At 44.5% G+C, this 23847-nt stretch overlaps 1 protein-coding gene across 8 annotated transcripts in view; it reads right to left on the bottom strand.

Moving 5' to 3' along the window:
* The window catches only part of LOC107272536 (POU domain, class 6, transcription factor 1), an 85654-nt gene extending 64452 nt beyond the window's left edge, over positions 1-21202 (bottom strand). For 6 of the 8 annotated variants that reach the window (XM_015749775.2, XM_015749776.2, XM_015749777.2 and 3 more), the window contains exons 1-2: positions 19045-21202; positions 10205-10515 (exon numbers count right to left, since the gene is read on the bottom strand). In XM_015749775.2, the coding sequence (XP_015605261.1) occupies positions 10205-10486 (282 nt within the window). In that variant the 5' untranslated portion in view covers positions 10487-10515; positions 19045-21202. Of the gene's footprint in view, positions 1-10204; positions 10516-17362; positions 17458-19044 lie in introns of those variants that run through there. The other 2 variants (XM_025089835.1, XM_025089836.1) reach the window with 2 other exon arrangements.
* Positions 21203-23847: the final 2645 nt, after the last annotated feature.

Raw genomic sequence — 23847 nt, 5'->3', positions numbered from 1 at the left:
GGGGGAGGGTAAGTATGGCGGCCGTAGCAAGGGCGGCAAATGGCGAAAGCGCGGGAAGGGTTTTATTCGTGAAGTTTGAAAAGCCTCGGGCCACGTCGGCCGCGATAATTAGGCATTCCCTTTATTTACGCGTCCTCCCGCAGTACCTACTTTGGCCGCAGTCGAACTGAAAGCGGGGCGCGGTCGCGCAATCAATTTCACGTTGTCCTCAAACTGAAAGCTTCAATTTCTCAGACGAAGGTACACTTTCGACTTTCGGGATCATAGGAAAACGATGCTTTTTCTTTGTACTTCTGTACGCAGATACAGTCAGTGATAAAGAACAAAAGCATAGGCCCCGCGGAGAATACCGGCGAAAGAAGGGAAACGAACAAAAGAGAAAAAACGAGAAAACTGAAAAAAATCTATAACTTAATACTTGACGCAAACCCGTCGAAATCCCAGAAGCCATTAAAATAGATATGGAAAATTCGGCCCTTCCAATTTCAGCATAATATTGTGATTACGTCATATATACATATATTCACGGATAGATATTACATACTATTATATATAGATATAGCCACCCTCAGCCAATATACGTATCCCTATCCCCATAGACCACGGTACACTCCACATGTAGAATCACCCTTCTCGCATTTCCCATACATATATTCCCATATAGCAGCCAGGCAATAAAGGCAAAGCAGGTCAGTGAATATTTTCACGTTCTCCCGGCGACGAAAAATATTTTTCAAAAACCAACAAATCCATACACGCAACCCTCACCATTGATTCTCATATAAGGTATACATCTAAAGAAATCCTTATCCGCGCGACTAAATCAAAGCCCCGTTATTCCGCGTTTTAAGCGCATCGATACTGCAGTCAGCGACGAATTTCTCAAAGTTAACGATATATAACCCAACTATAACGTCGAAACAAAACTACCGAGCGTTTCGCATAACATCTCCATAAATACACGGAGTGTATGGCTCTACAACATAGAGGTCGTATTCGCCAGTGAGATAGCGTTCTGCACGGAGAATGTATCAAAATCAGGCGCGAGGTTGCTTTATGGACGGGAAGGCTCGTAAATACGCACTTCTGCTACTCCGTGGGCTCCGGTTCACGGAGCGCGTTCGCCGTAGGTAGGTAGATATACGAAGGCGCATAGGGAAAGACAAGGTAAGAGTGAGTAGGGCTGGGAAGGTACCGAAGTGCCTAGTACCGGGTACGTACTAGAGAGAAACTGGCAGTAGTCGAGGTTAGGATATATCTAGGCGTAACGAAGGATGTTCGGAATAGGTAAGAGGAATGGACGGGGAGGCAACGCTGGAGAAAGGGCCACGAAATGGCTTCCAACGGGATGCTAATAAAAGATTGAATCGTGAAGATAGCGAGTAAACGTAGGCATACGAGATAGTTGAGTAACGTAATAGGTTGGGTTGGGTGTCCCGTGCTATCGTTTCCTCGGAAGTTGAAGCGTCTTCATTGCGAGAACATTTCCCGACTATGTGCGAGGGGCACGTGAAGTGGGAGGATAGAGTTTAAATTGTATTAATTTATCAGTTATACATACACACAAGACAATAGACCATAGACCGCCGTACATAAAATATCGTAATAACTCTCATGGCATGAGTTTACACGATAACCGAGTACTTGACGTCAGAGCCTCTTGGAGTTTAGTTAGCTCTTACGGTGCATATACGTATGTATCTATACGTACACGCGTATACATATACTGGAGTGGAGGAACGCCATAAGTTATTCCCCATAGGGTCCGAGTGTTTAAAGGCGGAACAAGCCGGCTACGATATTTCTCGCGGTTCGTTACGGATACGGGAATAACTCGTGCCGACTCGTGGCAGCGAGCATGGAAGTCGTTTCGTTATAGCAAAAGACTTGGAGTAGAGCAACGCGCGACATTGCTCGAGAGACTCGACTCGTAATGCGGAACAGCCTTACGTGTTTCTGTATATATATATATAGTATATATATATCTTTCACTCGTCCTCTTTCACCGGTTATACCACGAACACGATACCACGGAAAACACCTTAGCTGAATTATCTTTTACGGTTAACGAAAAAGAATTGAAAAATGACACGGTTAAAGAATGACCTACTACCGATGTACCGTGTATCAACGTATCCCTTACTCCCTGTTGGCGAAGAGTTAAACGCCAATGGAATTTCCAGGGGCCATGCCACGTGCGCCGCTCGGCTTAATTGCACTAGCACACAATGTAAATATGCCGCGTCAGTTAACCGCGATGTCCACACGCGAGAGAGGATGAAACCAGCCAGTCTGTCATCCTGGGTAATGCCAGTGTGTCATCGCTCACCACTGCGTTACGTTCTGCATTGAATGGTTGCAGTGGCCGAAGTGGCTCGTTGGTGGAGACTGTACCATATAGACTAAGCATTATAGACAGATAGATAAAAGTCCAATGTGAATTATGGGTAAGATTATATATTTTTTTCAATTAACCAATCGTCACCGTTCTTATTTTACGCTGTAACGCCGTGAGACGGAGTGAGCTTATGAAAATAAAAAATTTGACAGGTATCGTTTTACACGCAGCGTACGAGGACCGTAAACGTGAATCCCAGTGGCCAACTAATATTCAAACATGGCGTAAGCCCCGAGCAGATAGGTATACACGCTACTTGGACCGGAGATACCGGTAATGGCTATTTACAGATATCAGGGCAAACATTAATACCGACTCTCGGTGTGTGTGCTCAAGGATTATCTTATTCTTGGGGGTTCGCGATGGTCAGTATAGGTAGTTAGGTAGGTATATGCGCAGCACCGCCGATGCCACGTCGTTTCCTTTGGTCCTTCTGGGACGAGGCAACCAGAGGGTTTTCCTATGGTAAATAACGTCTTGCTCTACGATACTATGAGACGACACACTGTTTCTCCTCTGTAACGTTCAAACTTTTGACTGGTTTAACGCGTGCTATAAGGGTAGTACTTTGACTATCCATACCTACTGTTTCGGACCTCGATTGGCGTATGAATGATAAAATGGCGAAAAAAAAAATTATCAATCCTGTCTAAATCGTTAAATCTCGAGCCACTCTGTTGGAATTCAGTTATAAAGACTATAACGTGCAAATATTGATCGATACTCAAACACCCCGATCATTTCATAGAGAATTTCTCTGTTCATACAGTTTTCGCGTCTACTTGCATGGCTCCACCTACCCCATACGGAAACACCCCTACTCGTCGTACTTAGGCTGACCATCTCGTTTACAGTAAAACTGAGTAGCGCAGTGGTAGAGCAGAGGCAGAGTTGAGTTTGTTTGTCGAGCAAACGTTTGCCGACGACACCGCCGGACACTGGTGCCTAGTCCGCTCCGAGTCCTGTACCAGGGTACAAGACTGTCCGTAGCATAGTGAGACGATTGGGAGGGGTGGATTCAGCAGAGTACGAAGGGATTTAATACCATCTCCCTGGACCAGCAGTGGTGGTCAAATAACTTTGGGAAATAACTTGCTATCGGAATTAGCAGTCTCTGTAGTATATATATATATACTATAGTGTATGTATATATATATATATATACACCAGGCTCGTGTTTCTCTGGATTCTGACGTTTGCGCTCGGACAAGTAGAAGACACGGCGGATCCACGCTACGACTGCCTGACCGTACCAGTAAACTTCTTGGCAAAAGGGCTTATTTGTACTCATGAATCCTGCCGCTCGAAATATCGAACGAAGGATAGATGGGCTACACCCCCCGCGATATACATCCATCGATAAATTCAAGAACCCTCAGCGAGGTGACCACATTTGCTCAGGGATAAGAAGCAAAGACAAGCACGCGCCAAGGTGTAAGTCTCTGGGGCAGTGAGGAATGGCTCGGTCTGGCGAGCTTTTAGTCCCGGCTTAGCATGTACTGGAAACACCATCCCCTATCCTTCGTGTCGGGGCCAAGTTATACCCGCAAACAGTCGTACATTAGTGCCTGTAGGAGTCCTGCAGGATTTATAAGGGGAGCCTAGCGGGTGAGTGGAGGAGGTCTCTAGCCTCCTCCAGCTGGCCCACCCTGACGACGCTTTCGAATTACATGAGGTATTCCGGTATGTATATACGCTTAGGCTCCTGGACTTGCCCATGAGCCGGTGTCCGGTGAGATACTGATCCATGGATTTCGTGAAGGTTTTAAGGGTTGATTCGGGACGTAGCAGGAAGTAACTGTACCAGAAGAGACAGGGGCCACACCGCACGGGGTGGTAGGTGGGTTCGTTAGTAGTTCCAGAATATGTGGTCAAGTAAACCGGTGGATGCACTACTGATAAATGATGGCGCCCGGTGTTAATTAGTGCCCGCGATGAAGAACGAAAGTAAACTAACGTGCGTTATACTAATTATACGTAAGAGACGTTATCGGCGCGTGATACTGGATTCTCGGCGTTATCAGTAAGAACCCCGTGTATACTACCTCATTCTCAAGGCTGTTCCTGGCAAAGTGGCGTCTAACGATCGCCGGGGAGTCCCAATGAGGGTGGTAATGTGCAATTAGTAAGAGATGGTTAAATTCATCCACGGTGGAGTCGGGTAACGCGGACTGGCGCGCACGTGGTCCCTCTCTAGCCCGTTAACAAGGGATTCGATAGGCAGCTCAGAAGCGGGTGTAGCCGGGAACGAGTGTGAACTCGGGTTCGGACCTCTAAGAGTTTAGTTCGGTACGTGAGCACGTCGCCAGAGGGTACGGAGGACCGAGTTCTGGGTGGGCGAGGGTGCGCCGTAAGGGGCGAGGGGAATTGTTACGGGGGAGTCGAGGGAGCCAGTGGTCAGCACACTTGGTCGACCCTACTTCGCTAACTAGTTTAATGATATATGTTGAGCTACAAGCACCTTGATTAATCGTTAACTAATGTTGGACCTTGCAGTGCACACCAGCGCGAGCAAGGAACCGGAGCAAGGGATAGTCGAGAGGATAGACGTACGGAGTATCAGCGAGTGCGAGTGAGACGGATAACGTAGAAGCGGGCATAAGAGAGACAGTTCGGACCTGAAACTGGTGCTGCTCCCTTACCCTCGGCAAATCCATGTCCGAACTCGGACGAAGCCAAACAGAAATCTAATCTCTCCGGATAATTTGATTTACGATTTCGAAGGGGGGACCCTTACCAGTCGAATAAGAAAAAGCTGCCAAGGGTCCAAGTCGTCGAGGTAATTTGTCGGAGTGTCCATCCGACGGGGTCGCGAGGGACTTTACGCAAATTTACAGCCCGGCATGAGACCAAACCCTTCCTACGTTCTCGAATTGAATTAGCCGAAACTAGCTTCTTCCGGCGATTCCGCGCGACATTTTACTATCCGCGACGCGATCCCTGTACGACGAGCACTGGTCATCCTTAATTCCCTCAGGGTCCTGGATCGATTAGGTACTTGCTACTGAACCCCGTTCATTGCCCGTATGTCTATATGTATACCGTAAACCACCCCTTGGTACTGGACCCACCAGCCAGTAACAATACTCTCCGTATACTTTTCGCGAATTCGCATTAACCCGAGACAGAAAAATACTCCGTGAAGTCGGCTTGATGTAGAAATTATTATGAGGGTTAAGAGAGAAGGGGACGAAAATCTGGAATGGATTGCAAAGTGCTATTTTAGATATCGCGCATCATCCTCGGCTGTCCCGTATAATTAATGCGCCGAGAGTGGTGCTCATAATGTGGGATCGGTGAAATACAGTGAATGGATTGTGGGAGAAGGAGAGGCTCAGGGATGCAAGACACCGTGAAATTACCAGCAGAGTCTCTCATCCCCGGAGGGTGAGTAGGTAGTGGAACGGACTGGACTCTGTCCACTCCGCGCATACCAGGAACCGCCGGCCACTGGGTATTTGTCTTGTCTCGTTGTTTATGAGATTCAACATCGTTATTTGGCACCGCCGGGGAGTTCTCACGTTGTGTGCACGAACATCCAGCTTTTGCCGAGAAAAGGACGAGACTCGCCCTGCCACCCTTACACCCCATCTCGTGTTTTACACTGTGCACATATATATAGGTATATCCTTATGCCATATACCCTGGGGCTACTTTGGTCCTCCTTTACAAACCTAATCCAAACGCTTGAAACGCATCCCAAGGAATGGCTACTACTGAGACACCCTGTCGATACAAGGAATATTTTAATTATATAAATTAACGCGTGGTACCGTACGCAATAAATCGTAACGTTGATTGGCTAAATATCTCGTGGATATCCTAGTGGGAGTGCGAGTCGATGTGTTTCAATGAAAATATTCTCGAGGAACGAACGAAAAAAAAATTATTCAATAGGACATTGTCGCGCGTGAAGGAACGAAGAATTTCTCATGGTCGACGTATCGTAGTCACTGGAGGATTCTTATAATTGTAGCGCGCGTGCGAGACGACGTAATTGACGTGCTCCGCTGCAACGGCACCTCCAGCCGTATCAAGGGAGGCGACATTTAATCACCGATTTCCAAATGGATTCTCGGAATATCGTTGAGAAACAAACTGAAATTAAATTAAGGCGCGGGCAGGTAACGCACGACATCCGTATACCAGATGGAATGCAACTTAATTGTCATATGTGTTAGCACGTTACGCTCGATTATGGTCAGTGGCCTTTCACTATGTGGAAATTACAGGATTTTTGCCGCAAAGACGTGATTTCACGTATTTCTGTGAAACCTGTGATCGACGACCGAAAAAAAAAATCGCGCAAAGGTAAGAAACTTCTAATCGGACGATTCTCGAATCGGTATGAACAATGAAAAGGAAAAAAAAAAAGATTTTAACGCGTGCGAGGAAAAAAGATGGAAGAAAAAAATGAATAGCGGTACTAGTAGCAGCGATGTCACGGTGAGAGGTTATCTAGACGAGTTGCCAGACCGGAAGTCCTGGCTCGTTGGTTACCGCGTATAATGCCCAACGTCAATATAAGCTGTCGGATGCTTTTTCCTAAATTGACAGATTTTCAATTTAATCAAGTTTCAATCTAATGGAAAAATACCCGATCTATTGATGTATGAATACACACGTACCGCCCGAGCATTGATCACTCGCGCACGTAGGACGGCAGATTGAAATAATATTTTTATATCTAATCGTACAAAGGGACACCCGTGATTGCGTAAGCCATCCGCCGATCTCTCAGATTAATCTATCGATAAATATTTCATCAATCACGGAATTTCGCTGAGATAGTTAGACGCGGGGAGACACGGAAACGTTGAGGTAAAGGGATTAAACTAAAACCAAAAAAATTTGGTCGAAATTCAAAAATTGAAAAAAAAATCCAAAACGAAGGAAAAAAATGGAACAAACCAGATAACAATGAAAATAACGAAAAATTCACAGCTGAATTGATAACTCGTTCGCAAATCGAATATTACCTTTTTATCTGAGAAATCCGTCCGGTCCACGTCCCGTGGATTTTCTATTTCTCAGCTACTTGTCATCCGCAGCTTTTATCAGTCCGTCCACCGATCGATATAATTACGAAGCACGCAATGGAAAGTGTCCGAAGAGTAAGAGGAGGATCGTTAAGAAACACATGTATCCGGGCAGCCCCAAGTTGAAGGTAAGGTTAGGTCACGGGTTAAATCGAGAATTATAAAAAGAAGTCAATCCCATGGTGGAACCGTACGCCGGGCATTACCAACTTGCAAGAAATGTCATTACCTCGTGTGCAAACAAAAATTAAGCGCGCCGATAAAAGTAACCCGAGTCCTTAGGGTCGATCTTGCCAACCTCCATGTAACGACGGAGGTGCGACAAAAGCCGCCATTTACCTGCGTCTCTCCGTCTCCCTTTTTTTTTCAACCACGCACCTAGCTCTCCCTTTCTCTACGAAGACATACTTTCTCGCGGACCCTCCGCTGCCTACAGCCAACCAGCAGCCACCGAATCGCCCCGCGACGACGACAACGGCAATATAATCTTAATCATGAAACCCGATCGAAATGCAATTGACTGGCTGAAATGAGCTCCCGTAGTAATGAGATCCTGCGTTCACGGGATCAGTACTGTGTCCCTGTACCTATACCACACTATAGCGCGATACAGCGCGCTGTATCGCTGCATTACTGGGACACAATAAGCGCTCTGCACGATCGTTTGCCTTCAATCGATTCTTGACAGATACACTTATGTATATAGGAATGCAGAAGGCCTCGGACTGACTTCGCGTTACAAGCCATATACACGCATATACCTATGCATTAAAAATTAAATAAAATTATAAATTTCCCCACACAATTTTCACAACATCGCTCGGCCGTAATGAAGAATGATCTTAAGTATCGAACACTCCGGACTTCAATTAAAACGAATGACTAATGGGAATTCAAGGAATCATTAAGTGCACGCGCGCAAAGTCCAGCTAATTTATGGTCATTGAACGCACACACGTATCGCGGTAGAGGAAAAGTGGATGTTCTCGGAAAATCATCATTCATCGGAATTCACTAAGTTCCGGCATTACCGCGTGTAAATAATAATCGACTAATCATACAAGCGACCTGTTATACAATAAATTATCCCCGTACAATCCCAAACGTTAATAACCTAATAAACCGCGACGTATTGGAAAGACAAGAAAAAGCAGCCATCCCGTATCTCCTATATACAGATATACAAGAGTCTCGAAAGCCAAGTATTAGCAAGTGACTTGGACAGCCGGACGTAAATTACTTTCGTCCTTCTCCGCTAAAACTATAATGGCGCCACGTACGCAGAGACAGACAGCTAATAGAAGCACGTATGCGAAAAATGGGTGGTAAGTCCATGCGTGGACCGATACGTGGAACGACGAGATTCTGTGTTTGCCAAAAGGATAATAGCGTAATGGATGGACAAGGGACAAACGAGTCGAACGGATGGAGGAGGCCGATTTACAGGGGACTTCAGAGCCCCGTCTATGATCATCCATCTGGTAGCAGAGACGCGAAGTGCGTCACGAGTTCCGATCATTGAATCGCGATCGTCATTGCGGATCGTCGACTACGCCAAACGGTCATCGCCAGTCGCGCGCGTATCGCGACCGAGCGCAATTGCCCAGCGACGTCCAACGGGAACAATAATTTATTGCCGACGAAGGTCGTCGCGACGCTCGTCGCTTTGCAGCGAGACTAGATCTTTCTTAAACGTCAGTGCCATCACTGTAACTTATATATATATATATATTTGTCTACCTGCTTGACTCGCGTTTTAAAAAGTATTCAGATCACAGAAAAAGTATACCTCCCTTCCAGCCGGTCAGTCTGCCAGGACTTTAGTCCGATGTGCAAGCAACGTCCTTATCCGATATTCCACTTACGCTACGGTACTTTATATGCTGGGAGAAGAAGAGAAAAAAAAAAGGAAAGCGAAAACGGTAAGCGGCACGGCAAACAGGACGATTGAACGTTATACTTTGTCCAAAGGATTTCCACCAGTATTTCTCCTCCGGCCGTAGGAAAAATGACTGAAAGATCATTGATCCTGATCGTAGTCTTATCTTGTTTTCGACTGCCGTACGATCCGTCGTGAGCGTCCCTTGCGAGCCATGGCAGTCGAGTAATAGCGTCAAGTTAATTAGTGAGGATTTATTATCGGCGCTGGTGTCAGCGACCACAAGGATGTAACGTACCAGGAACAGTGTTTTGTCTGATCGAAGTCACGTCTCTCTGTGAAATTCAAAGTGTCATTACGCAATCATCGAGAACTAAATAAGTCGAACGTTGACCCCTGGTCATCTCGTTGTAAAGAACTCGGGCCGCGTCTTTCTGTATGTTAATCGTATACAGTTCGTCGTGGATATACTAAAGAGAGTACAAGACAATGAACAACGTCCGATTAAGGTCGAGACGTAGTTACGTATATACATTTGACAGGTCAATTAATTGTTGATTAGAAGAAAATTTTTTAAATCCTCACCCTAATCGAGATTACGAAAGGGCGCTTACGATTGGTATATCCACATGGATATACAATATACATATAGATACGTCGGAGTGGTCCATTGGCATCTGAATTTAATGATTCTTTGCGAATATCGCGTAAACCTATAATCGCAAAGATTTACCACGGTAGAATATCGTTGTCAATGATAAACATTTTTTTTCAGCAGCGTTATCCTAAATTGTATGAAAATTATTTAATCGTAAGCGACATAGTTTTTATTAATCATTAATCAATTCCTTATTATCAATTTAGAGCATAAACAGTTATCAGACTCACCTCGCTCTTCAGATTGAGTGGCACGTCGCAGGACGCGTCCCCGTCCTTTTCCATGTCGACCTGATGCACCAGCATGCTGTGACTGTGTCTAGGTGGAAGAGCCGTGGCCAACATATTGGGATGTCGCCTCTGTATCTTGGGATGCTGATAGAGATGCTGCCGATGCTGGTGACGCTGTCTCTTGTACGAGGACAGCTGTGTGCTCAGGGTGCGCAAATCGGCCGGTGGCGAAGCTGGTGCGGCCGTGCTGCTTTGTTCCTCCTCGGCCGAGCCCTCCGCCATGTCAGCCAAGCATCCCAGAGACACGTAGTCTGTTGACAGTATAATGTTTTCTTTTTACTTTCAAATATTGGTACACCTGCGAATAGCTAATGACAGACGAAGAGAAACGACGGGGCAAATAATTCATAGAAGCGAGAAAGGATGACGTCGCCCTGGGAATGCAGACACAGAAAAATTAGACGAAACCATCGTTAAGCTTTGAACTTCAAAAGCGAAGCTTTTCTCCTGCTCGCTGTAACGTTTGCGCTTCTGGGCGCTTTGGTACGGTACACGCACTATATAAAACTCTGGGCTGAACGCATCTCACATTTATCCCGGTAATTATTTTTATCTAAGCGCTCTGTTAGTTAGAATTCAAGGGCAATGAAATAACGCCGAGTCTACCGTCTGGATACTTGTGTTTTCTGTTTCTTTTTCTTCTTCTTCCATCTCTCTCTCTCTCTCTCCCTCTCTCTCTCTCTCTCTCTCTCTCTCTCACTTGCTTTTTACTCTGCTATACTTTGATATTCTCATTTTTCTCACTGACTCTCTTTATCCGCTCGCGACCGTTTTCCTTGTTGCTCCTATGCGCGCATGTACCCTTACCCCCTCTCCACGTTCTTCACGGCAGTCGCGATCTCCGGGCGTCATGTTCGAAACGCAACTAACAACATCTGCTTCTATTTTTGCGCTGGCCCGAGTCCAAAACTTTATTTTTTAAAGACTCTCTGTCTCTCTCGCTATATGACGAACGGCTGGATAGATCATTAAAAGAAACTCCGCGTGCCGCTGGAATTAAAAATTTTACCCATAGACATATATAGGCCTACTGAGTAATTCCAAAGTATCACAATTTTTTTAAAATTTCTCTGAATTTCATACAATACTTGCCCGAGGATACGTATAAGCCACATACGGCAATATACACATACCCAAGCCGTCTACAGGGTATAAACCAAGAAATGAAAGATTGCTGTAATTTCCATTTTATTAAAAAAAAAGTTTTCCCATCAAAATTAATAGGCGGTCTCTTGGTAAGTTAAAGCAAGAATCTGCGATTTCTCGAAAATAGAAGCATTTCGAAAACAAGTAATACGTATGTGTCAGACGATGGCAGGGCTACGATTATTTACGGATGTCTCCCAAATCATAATAGCAATTGGCAAAGCACACCACGTCCAGCCGGATATTTAATAATCGGTTAGTGATATCTTAACTTTTTTGTTATGAAGGAGAAAAAAGACAGAAGAAAAAAATAACACTTCTTCTAGCTATGATGACTCACACATCGTGTAGCTTCGGCACAGCCAGGTTTACACGAATGAACGTTACATGCGTACGTATATCCGTATGTTGGAAGCAAATTCTAAAGTCTCTCTAGCCGCGATGATTTATCCACTGACGAAATTAACATTCCGCCCGGTATATATTCTCGCCTTATTTCGACGGGTAAGAAGAGTCGGTGGGTTATTTTTAAATTTAGAAACTTCTTTCGACACCGAAGAAAGGATCGTCTTGCTTTTTTCGCGCTGGAGTCATTCCTAGTTTTATGTACACGCATCGCCATCGTACCACTTTTGAGCAGCCTGTGCCGTGTCCTCTCGAACTGCCATCGCCAACGTCATTACAAGTCATTAATTTACGTTAGCAATAGCCGTGGTCTTAATTGCGCGTCTAGAAGCCACTGGCTGTGGCCCCTCTCCCCAAATTACTAGACGCTGCTATAAGCATCGGGTGTCCGGCGAGAACGCGGCTCGCTTATTCCTGGCGATTATATCGACTTCCTTTTGGATAATTGTTGGTTGCGCAGAAGAATAGGCCGATTGTTATCCATAAATTTGACATTACGACAAAGGCATCCTTAGACGTCTGGATTTTATTTTTTCTATGCAATAATTCCCAATATCCCTACGTCGATGGGATACAATATATACCTTGAAAAATGTATCTTCCGTTTTCACAGACATGAAAAAATTTTTACACGATTTCGGATTACATGATTTTTGGAAAAAATTAAATTCACTCTGAAAATTTTTCGATCTGCACGATCTTACTCGGTTGAATGCCGATTGCTATACCGTCGAAATATTTTAACTCTAACGAGTGACCGATTCGCACAGAATACTACAGAGTCATGACTCGACAATCTAATTGATCATTGAACACATTGAATAGATGTGGACTAAGCGGGCAGCTTGCAATTGCACGGTGCAATTAATGCGAGAACCACTTGCGGCTTGTCCGCGGCCATTGAGGCGTTCGTAAACGAGCTGTCAGTACTGAACGGCGTTGGACAAACTCTCCCATGAATCCAGTAGGAATAATCCCGTAGCGTATTTCGATTAAATTAAAGAAAGATTCAGGCAAATCCCATCAGCCAAGTTTTCCCGTAGAAGGACGTAAAGCGTCAAATAAAAATTCATCCGATGCTCGGCCATTGGCCGGGAAGATAATTAAACAATTTTTTTTAATTACTCCTCACCACTCCTGATATTACCCCAGTCGCGCGCATCTCCATTTCACATTATCGTGGTTGGGTTATATCCAAGAATCAGGCCCTACCCCCACCCTCGCTCCGCGACGTGGTTCACCCTCGCGAGAAGGCAGCATGTAATTAAGGGGGTTGATTGATGTTAATTCAAAGGGTAATTAAGAATGTTGCGCATAAAAATCCGGTAATTTATGGTCATTGGGGATAATTATATGTTGACCAGCTTGTAATTGCAAGCGCTATGGGCTGCCATGGGCTGCTATATGGATAATATAACGATATATATAGGGATGGCGAGAGGGCCGTGGCGGAAGGTAAAGGGATGGTAAATAGGTGGAAAGAGTGAAGGGAGGAGGCCGGGTGCGGCACTCACACATGGATATTACATAGAACAACACCGTTCTCAGATCGCAGCTTATTACAGTATATAGAGGCTGGTATACGGATAAGGTATAGTTTAGAAGCGACGCCTCTGGCCAGCCCGTTTCTCGGCCGTAACATCCTTTTTTTTTCTTCCCCGTCTGCCCCAGGGCCCTAGATGCACGGGGTCCTCCCTGACATTCTGCAAGAAAGAAACACAGACAGTCCCCGTCTCTGCTCCAGCGGCATTCGCAGCACCCCGTGTGCCCTCGGGCTCGTTCTAGGTAGCTGCAATTTACGAAGCCAATCGCGGAGTGGCGCTTTAAACAATTTTAGGCCGGCCACTTCGCGGCCACCGCCGAACCGCCGGGAAAGCCCTATAAATAACCGTGCGCGAGCATAATCGCAGCCGTATGGCGCTCGGCGCAAAACGCACGTCGTTTCTTACACGCCATAGTTAATATAGACGTCTGATTTTAATGCCCTTACCAATATATCTATATACCTTCGTGCTCTCGCGTCATAGTAACGTATACCATATACAGCGCCAATTCAGGCACACGTATTGCGTCGAACACGAATCGAGATACTTTCGGTCTATTAAACCGTCAGGAGCGTAGTCGTGCATTCTTTCTAGTCCCCTTATCTATCGTTATTTCAGGCGCGTACCTTGTACGCATCAAATGCATGTAACTGCATCGAATACCATTAGAAGTATATACATATACCATGGTAACGTCAAACGGTAGATTATCAAAAGTCAGCTCGTATTCCGACGCACGTGGAATAACCGCAAATTCTTTATTAAGGGAACAATTATGCATCAAGTTTTTCTATTTCATTCTTTTCTCTCCTGACGAAAGGTCCATGGTACAGGAGTGCTGTACTCCAGATCCGGGACTTCCCTGCTACTCGAAACACTGCCAATAAACGATCCCAGCGGGACCAGTTGGCTAACCGCCCACCGCGACATTGTACTACGGGAGCGGTTCTTTCAGGACACGTAATCAATCGAGCGGTTTAAACGCACCATAATCGCTGCTTTGTCGTGGGCATTATACGTACGTTATGGAGAATAGGAGAAGGGAGCAAGAGCGAGGGAGAGGGAGAGTAAGACGGAGAGTGGTGGGGAGGGCCAAAGAGAAGGGACGGGGTACCAAGTGGAAGGAAGAAAAGTAAAAAGGAAGAAAAAGAGAGAGAAAAAGGAATGAGCTTGGAAACACGTATAGAAAATTTGTCTCTGCAGGCCACCGGGTACACGTGGTGCATCATGGGCGAGGGCCTAAGTATAGTACAGGTAATGGCCGTTTCATGCGATACCATTCTGTCAGAAATCCACGGGGCTTTGTTCCAAGTCACGAAACGTAAGGATTAAGTCGAGAGCTGCTTGCTGTAGTGCCGTTTCTATTATAACCAGTGTGTATATACGTGAGAGGTAGAAAGAGAGAGAAAATACGTGGAAAAAAAGAAGAAGGAGAATCAGTTGACACTAGTGTGTACGAGAGCGTGGGCGTAATTATAATTGGTGAACGTATGTATAGCGGGGGGGTTGTTAGTAAATCAAGGCTCAGAAAATCTTCATTAAATAGCAAATAGTCTCTCCAGGGATGCCAACTGCGATGCAAAACTAGTTTTCTCGCTGATAATTTTATTTTCCAATTTTAAATAGAATGCACGAGTAACAGACACAATGCACTGACTATGTATCCCTATGCGTTACTCATGTCCCAGGATTCTAACGATATGTTCCTGAATATTTTTCCATACGATCACGTGAAAGATAAAGAGAACTCCCTTCGACCTAATCCCGCCTCGTGGCTCTCGGGGGGTGTAAGGAAAAATATTTCAATTTCTTCGAAGCTCCTCCGCCAACTGTAATTAGATTGGACGCGAAGCGTGAAACCCGGCATGCGCCTGGCTCTGCTCTGACTAAATGAAGAAAGTTCGTGAAAGAGTAAAGTATGGGCGAGTGCATTAAACCCCGAATTACCACAAATAGAACTTAACCGCACATGCACCATTATAATGGCACCCCCTGCTGAGGATGTATTTACGTACTGTACCGACTAAACGGCCACGGGCGCTCACGCTGAGACATCGAAATCACGCCATCTGTCCAAAATAAGAAATGAATCATATGACGGGGGGTAATTCTTTTTTTTATACTAGATACGATAAACCTTAGTCTTCGAAATTATCGATAAACGCGTCTATACGTTCGCGCACGTATATCCCAGGAGAGTCGAAGACCCGAAGTGAATTTAATGTGCGATCAGCAGGGTATATGACGTCCGTAGAAAGAAGCAATAAACCAGATCGCAGTAAATAACAGGCAGAACGTTTGATTCTTGGAAATCGAAAAGTCAAGAATTATTAGCCAGTGTATGCCCTGTGATAAACCTACATCGTAACGACTGTACGTTATGCCGATGGAACGGGGCTTAATAGGAATTAAAAAAAAAAAAAATCAGGATTAGCCCTTATACGAATGGGTCAGGGTGTACTAAAAAAGATCCTTGATAATCTCATAGTATATGCGAGCTCCTTTAAAACGCAAATTAGGTCCATTAGATGCGTCGAGCGTACAAAAACACTCGAGTTGGTATTACGGTACCCCGGTGCGTATAACCCTTCCTGAATCCCCCATCGGTAGGCACGCACGTGCGTGCCAGACGCGTGCTTTTTTTATTTATAAATTATTAGAATTAATGATCCCGCACGCATCCTGAGCTCCCTTGCTCCTTTCGAGGTGTCACGAAGTTCACGTGCGTAGTTACCTAACCAAGCGAGACAAGAGGACGGCAAGTCGAGGGATGAATTCGTTAGAGACGTTCACGTGCGACGTTGCGTCTGACTGACGTCGAGAGTTACTTACGTGTCTGACTGGAAGGAATTTTATAAGAGAAAAAAAAAAGTAAAACCGATAAAATAGGAAAAAAAAGTATACTGACTCAAGAATCTCATTCGGTTAATGTACAAAAGTCAGTCTTGCCACAGTGTAGTTGATGTACATAGTTTTCAGAGTAAAACGGTGAGTTTACCTACTTTTCGTAAAAAAAAAAAAAAAAGAGAAAAGACTTAATACCGAGTGGGGATTCGATCCAGGGATATTTATTCAATCGGTTTAATCGCGACGAAAGGATTGCGCGAAATTTATTGTGCCAGGAAAAAGGGGTAGGTATAACGGGTGGGAGAGAGACGGTGAGTCGTGGTAAGCTATAGCGGAAACCGGCAGCGTGCGAAAGGGGTAAGTTGTCGAGGGAAATGTTATCAAGCGTCGAATCGGTGGTAGGGGTTGAATCGGGGTAAAAGGGAACTGAATGGAGAAACGAATGAGGGTTGACGAGCTTGCGCGGATGACACGGGGAAATGAGGAGGGGTGGAAAGGAGGGTGAATGAGGGTCGGAAGAGAGAAGACAGAGAGTGAGTGGTAGAGGGGGAGAGAGAGAAGGGGAGAAAGTAAAGGAGAAAGCTACAAAGGATTTGAGGAGGGTTAAAACATCGATTCGTTTCCTTGACCTCCGCAACAGCGACTTTAGCCATTCGGGGGTTGAAGTCGAGTGGGTCGTTTCCGTGGGATGGAATTAGCCTTATATATAAAATAACGTGTAAGGTCCATCCTTTTCTACCTTCGGCCCGAGCTCTGAGCCAGCTCCGGTACTCGTTTACTCTCGACTCTCTCAGTTAGCTTGCACGTGGCTCTCGGACTTTGATACGGTTGCGCGAATTCACGTAAAATTTCCCGCTTCCTGAATTCACTTTGCGAAAGATATTGATAAAGCGGCTGGCAGCGCGTGGGTAGTAGCCAGTTTTTCTTTTTATCCTTTGGACGCTGTTTACCATTTTCGCTACAATGAAAAGAAGGATAAAAAAAGGCAAGTGCAAAGCCAATTTGTACTGAATTATCGAATGCATCGAAAATTCATTCTACAAGTATGGATACTAATTTTCATCTACTTTGTATCTGTCAAAATAACGTAAAAACTATATATATATACATATATATATAGTTTTTACGTTATATATTATTATATATATATATATACCTTATCGTTGAAAGAGGAAATCATTAAGTATCCTCGATGTATAACCTACTTGTAGATTGATCTCTTCATGAAAAGCTTGTTCGGGTAACTCCGGTGCTTTCTTTTGTAACCCCTTTTCGAGGGTTCCTACCCCAACAATATCGTCGTGAAGTCCCGGCGTGTCGAGTACTTCCTTTGGAGTTTTCCGCCTCCGGCATTCCTGTATCCTACTCTACCTTTCTACACTTCTCTCTGTATCTCTCTCTCTCTCTCTCTCTCTCTCTCTCTCTCTCTCTCTCTCTCTCTTTCTTTCTTTCTCTCTCTCTCTGCCTCGTTCCCTTCCGCATGCCACGTAGTTATTCTCACTCTCCTGGGGTTGACTCACCCTACTCTCCATTCCTCTGGCATCCGTTTCTGGCTCCTCCAACCCTCCTGCCAACCCTCTTTCTACGAACACCGAACGACTCGACGCTCTCAGGGCGACAAGCAAAGAACTTCCTAACCCTCCTGGCTGGCTGGCACTGATTTTCCACCTACACCTCCAACCCCTATACCCAGCATCCCCTCCCACTTAGCCAGCACACGGAGTCGCGCTGCCAACACGTGCTCTTGTTTACACCCCGAATTATAGTCACATGGTACGTATTCCATATATACCATGCAGAATTTCATACAGATACATTATTATTATAAATAATTAAATTAACAGTAATTTAATCGCGATACGATCTACATACTCGTACGGTATATTAGCATAAAATTGAATTACGTAAGACGCGAATAAAGTTTATTGGACAAAAGAAAAAGAAGAAAATAAAAAAATTAATTCTGATAATGCCGTCACAATAATTTAATGCGTTATCACGGAGTTAGGCTTTTTAATGATCATTACTTACAGTCATAATCAATGATTGTGCAATTGTAAGAACAGCTGCCGATCGAATGGCGCATTTCTTATACCTACTGTATTTCACCGTCTCGAATCCTTTAATTAGCATTTCCAGGTCGCATTAAATACGAGCATATACGCGGGCGCGCATAATTATCGTGGTAATTATTAGAACGCAGCTAAGCAGCTCGAGGAAATTATCACCGGCTTTGGTATGAGTCTAGCGCACTCTGTTGCTCGCTCAACTATTCTCGCCCGGCCACATCTAAGTAACTTTCTTAATTACTGAGATTAACTTAATCGTGCCAACCTGTGCAATAATCATTCGTGCGACTTCTCATCAGCAGTATTTGCCGACTCGACTGGACAAAAATTAAAAATTAGTCAATTCCGCTATGAAAACAATTCAAAGTCGTGTAAAAAAATTTTTTTTTAATAAATCTTCAAAATATCCTACGTACACAAAAGGTGTTCTCCATGACTCCATACGTACTGTACTATACCTTACTACATATACTTGCCACTCTTCAAACTTTTTTTTTTTTTTTTTTAATTACCCCAATATTTCTACTATACGTCATTCACACATTTTCTTGCGTCTACGTGTCCTCCTTTGTCGTAAACGTAATTTATCCCGCCTTTCACAAAGTACTTTGTATTACAGAGTCCATTAGAGTAACCTCGAGTAGAGTCTACGGCCGCCCGAAAAAGAAATAAGTTCGAGCCGCACGCTTAAGCACATTTAGACGACCCACCTAATTACCGAGATTAGCTCGCTTATAATAAGCAGACGGTAATCATGGCTGACACTCACCTGAGGCGACCAGCGACTGATGTATGTGGGACGTCGTTCTGATGTGGGTTCAGCGAATAGCTATTATTTATCTCCCTCGTCGTAATTAAGCTGGATCGACGTGATTTCAGTTTCTTCGCTTCTTTTGTTCTTTCCTTTTTTTTTTTTTTTTTTTTTTTTTTTTCAAAATGTCACGAGGCACCGCAGAGACGTCTCCAGCGCTTGGGACTCCCGCGTAATTCGTTCCTCTCGATCGCTCGAGCAATATCGAATTTTCGATCAATTGTCAGCGACGATTATTTAATTATTTATTGACGTCTCTTGCACGACTTCTTCTTTTTTTCTCCGTTCACGTAACGAAGCTACACCTTTCTATCGGTATACCTCTATCACTCGACACAGTCATTAACACCGTGTACGAAGAACGTGACAGGCTTCACGATTCACCAAACATACGAAGATCTATCCCGTACGTAATAGACGTATCGTAGTCGTGAGTGAGTCGATCCACGCTTACATCGGCTTACTTAATTATCTCATATAATGACGGGTAATTGGGGACGATTAAGAGGCAAAGGTTTTAATTACGACTGATGAAAAAAAAATCGACCACCGCTTATATCGGTATACGCATACGTAATTCGCACGCTGCAACGTTCACGGATGTCTCACGCACGATTATTGTTGTCGTAGCGGTCAAGTTTATTGGGACAATTGTCCCAACGATTTCCTTCACGTTTCGCGCTCTTTCGTTGTCCGAGCGATAACTGCCATGGTTAATGCGGTTTTAATTATTCTATTTGTCGGCGGGAGTCCCGACCGCGCACCGCGCCACGAGCAGGCACAATCAGCCAGACGGTGGAGGTTATACAAAAACAAAATATCCACAGGGACAAGAAGTTGTTTCACGGTACGAAAGAGAGGAGATTGTTTTGTAGGAGCGAGAGTGACGGAGCGAGAAAAAAATAATGGATGTCAATAACGACAGAGCGAGACGCTAAATTTTAAGTAGAGGCTACAACGAGATCGAGATAGGAGTCTATGCTGAGTGGGTGGGTAAATAATGAGAGAGCGCGAGGATACGCGAGAGACTCTTGCTTGACTGTGTAATTTCAACTGAATGACACTGACGTGTCCGCAGTCACGTGTGCTCCGTAATTACGTACGTATACATACGTCCGAGTAATAATTAGGAGTAAATTAGAGTCGGACGTTTCCTTCCTTCGTTTTACACTACGGTTTTACCGAATGGTAACTTCCAGTCTCCTTTATTCACAGAACCGATCACCCTTGCCCGATGTTAACGCTAATCAATTTCAAACGCAGAGTTTTATTGCTCTATTTTACGGCCGATTAACTAATGCTCCACCTGTCTTGCACACCTGCATCAATATTAATATACATATAAATATATATATATATATATATATATATATATGCACTCACAGTCTCTTCAGTTCCAACAGTACAGTCAGTACACCTTTTTATCCGTTGGTTAACGTTCTGCGTTAGAACCACGTTTTCACGTATTATCACGACCCGGTTATACGGATCGAATTTTTCTGTAAACTTGTACACATTACAGATAGTCTTTTCACTGGGAGAGGAAGTTAAGTATCCGTTTATTATTATCACCGTTCTTTATCACAATGCTTGTTAAGGGATCACCTTTTGCTTGTCAGACTGTCTCAGTCTTCGACAGAGTTTTTCATAGGCTTGTACGATCATCGATCTCTTTTCACGATCACTTCACAAGATCACACTGGGTCCCGACACTTCTGTTTACAGAATGACACCTTGTTGTATAAACAGTAGGACGTTAAAAGTCACAGCCCGATTGATTTCAAAGACGAATCCATTGCTCGGTGTAGATTCGATGATCGATCCAATAACGTGTAATTGTCTTTCGGAGCGATAACTCCTGTTATCAGTCACGTCCCTAGGTTCTGAGGTCGCACGAGAGAAACGTGTCTTCCTCGAGGAGAGCCGACGTTCCCAATTACTTTGTTTCTTCAATTCTTAGTACTCCTTTTCCCTATGCTGGAATCACGTATCGTAGGATGCCCTCAGGATGATCCGGGATCCAAATGACTCGTGATCGGACAGCGTGGGTGTCACGTTGTCGCAAAGGGTTGCAGAAGGGACGCGAACACTCTGTCCGTACCTTGACGGCTCGCAGTCAGGCTGCGTTGTGGCTGAAGTTGCGCGGCGGGAAGGTTGTTCACCACCTCCAGCGATAATCGTGGCGCCCTAGTGGGGATTCCGAGGGCGGACTCGGAGGCGGTGCCAATGCGCGGAGGTTGGCCGCGAGTTAGTCGCGAGATCCCGCTATTATGATTGTTATGAGTGTCCGAGCTGCCTCCGCGGGTTGGGGGTGGAACGGGGGGGACCTCTGTAATATAGCCACCCTCACGAACGAACTCGTACCCCTGATGCAAATCAGCTACGGGGAGTGGTACGTGTATGCGTGCCAATGTATACGGGGGTTGCACATCCAACGGGAAAATTCCTCCGAAAAATACGCCTCCCTCTGATGGCTTTAGTACTATCTTCGATAAATATTCCAAACGTCGAGACACCCCCGGTATCCAATAATATTTTGCGAAAGAAATGTTTCGGGCTGGACATTCGTTTTTTTCTTTTATTTACTTCATTTCTCAGGCTATATTTAGAGTACGATTTTTAAGAAAGGGTTAAATTTTAAGGGGTAAATATTTTTGCGTGATAAAAAAATTTTATTCAAATTTCATAGGTTATTCGTGTTCAAATTTCATTTCCTAGCCTATTATATTCTACGTAAAAATACGGACCCCCAGATACAATTTTTAGGGTTATAGAATTTTGCGATAAAAAAATTTGAAATATAAAATATGTCCATCCGTATGTAAAATGTTAATTTTTTTATTGCCATCCAAGATGTTCTCGGTTCTTGAACCGGACCCCTTATACCCTACGCCACTGGCACTGTCCGCACCCTCAGTGTTTTAATGCTCCCCCTGAACTTCCCCGACATCGCCCCATTCCGTTCACTTCTATAACTCAACCCTTAGACTCACGTTCGTTCGTATCCCTGTGGCCGGTGGCGATAGCCAACTTGGTTTAAGCATCGGTCTGATTTGTAAAACACCCTCGCGCTGACACCCTTGCCTTCTGCGGCGGTCGTCACGCTAGCTGACAGTAAATTAATGTACTTATTTAGGCAGGCCCCACTACAATTAGCTGGGCTTCCTATCGATCGCGAACTTCTCACAGCCATGATTACGGGGTTTCTCGTATTCAATGTATTTTTTTTACACCATCCTTTATCATACCCTTACCAACATATACGCGTCATTCTCGGCAATCATCACAATACGTAACCATACATGAAAAACAATGAGCAGATAAATGTCGGGAAAAAAAAGTTGCGAGTAATAAACTCTCCGAAGATCCATATGCGAAAATAATGAATTAATTTTAATACAAGAATAATTTTGCAAAATATCCACGTGCAATACCGCATGCACCTTTCGGCTTAGGGAATTGTATATCTATACGGGTACCTAGGGTACACCTACATATATATTGCAACCTACGTGGGACAAAAGGGGATAGGTGCAACACAAACCAGCTGGTGGTTGAAGTTGTAAGAGTCGTTAGGATATGGGTCTCCACCCCCCACGCTTCCTCATCCAGTCTATGCAACTGTGACTCCCTCACTTGGTAAACCCACCAATTCCTCTAGCATCCTCTTTCTGCTCCTCTCATCCCGAGTGAACACAAGGGATGAGAAAAGGGGTTGCCCTCAGTCTTTCCGCCCTTACGACCGGATCGATTAAAACTACAAAGTGTTTCCTAAACTTCCACGTTTCAGTCCTTATTCGTGATCGCCACTATATTAACAGAAGTATCATACACGGTCAAACATACTGCAAGGATACTGGGTGACCGAGTAACTCCCTATTAATTACCCTAATTACCGGTTTATCAAAAATGAAAATTTTTTTTAATTTTTCCATCGAACCCTCACGTGCACCGGAATCAAAATGCAACGACTTCTCGTCAATGATAATTTAGACGTTTGTAAGATCCATAATGATTTTTCGTATTTCCGGGAGAAAAATTGATCAAAGTCGTGGGGACGCTTATCCACGCGAAATACTTTTAGATTTATGACGGATCGACCCGTACAAGGACGAAACGACACGGGAGATTATATCCTGAGCTCGACGTCGCTTCTGGGCTCTGCCCGCTTTAAGTTGCTGCTATGTGGATAATAACAGAGTCCACTAGAAGCCCAAGCGACTCTTTACGAGCATCTTCCCAGAAGTATAAACCCGGCACTCTCTTTCGTCTTTTCGTGAGTAGCCGCAGCATCTTCCATATATTTCCCAGTCTCGTTCGGCCATCTATCCCTCTCGCACTCGTTATACCTCAAGATTCGTAAGCCTCATCTCCCACAAGGTATCTCACTCGTTATTGTTACTCCTCTGGCCAAGAATCAGCCTCATCCAATGGGTCCAGTTTAGTTCTTTTTTTTATTAATTAATGACATGCTACTATGTTGCTATTCTACGTCATCGCGTGCTCTTCAAAATTTAAGGCTCCGATCGCACACGCCATTTCTCACCAAAGAATATGTCCATTACAAAGATTCTCGAAGAAAGAATACTACAAATCGAACTCAATATTTTCTCGAAAATTTCGCTTCAAACTTTCCTGTTTTCATGAAGCATTCAATATGTATCTCCCTGGAGATAGGCATACAGTGCATTGCCTATTGCCAATACGACCGCTCGTGGCATGTGTATCGCGGATGACGAAGTACCGGAAAATCAGGGAACG

The sequence above is a fragment of the Cephus cinctus genome, unplaced genomic scaffold (assembly GCF_000341935.2).
Source record: "Cephus cinctus unplaced genomic scaffold, Ccin1 Ccin1_scaffold1184, whole genome shotgun sequence".
In the NCBI taxonomy this organism is placed as follows: Eukaryota; Metazoa; Arthropoda; class Insecta; order Hymenoptera; family Cephidae; genus Cephus; species Cephus cinctus.
The sequence above is the reverse complement of the archived record's forward strand: the minus strand, read 5'-3'. Positions and strand labels throughout refer to the sequence as shown.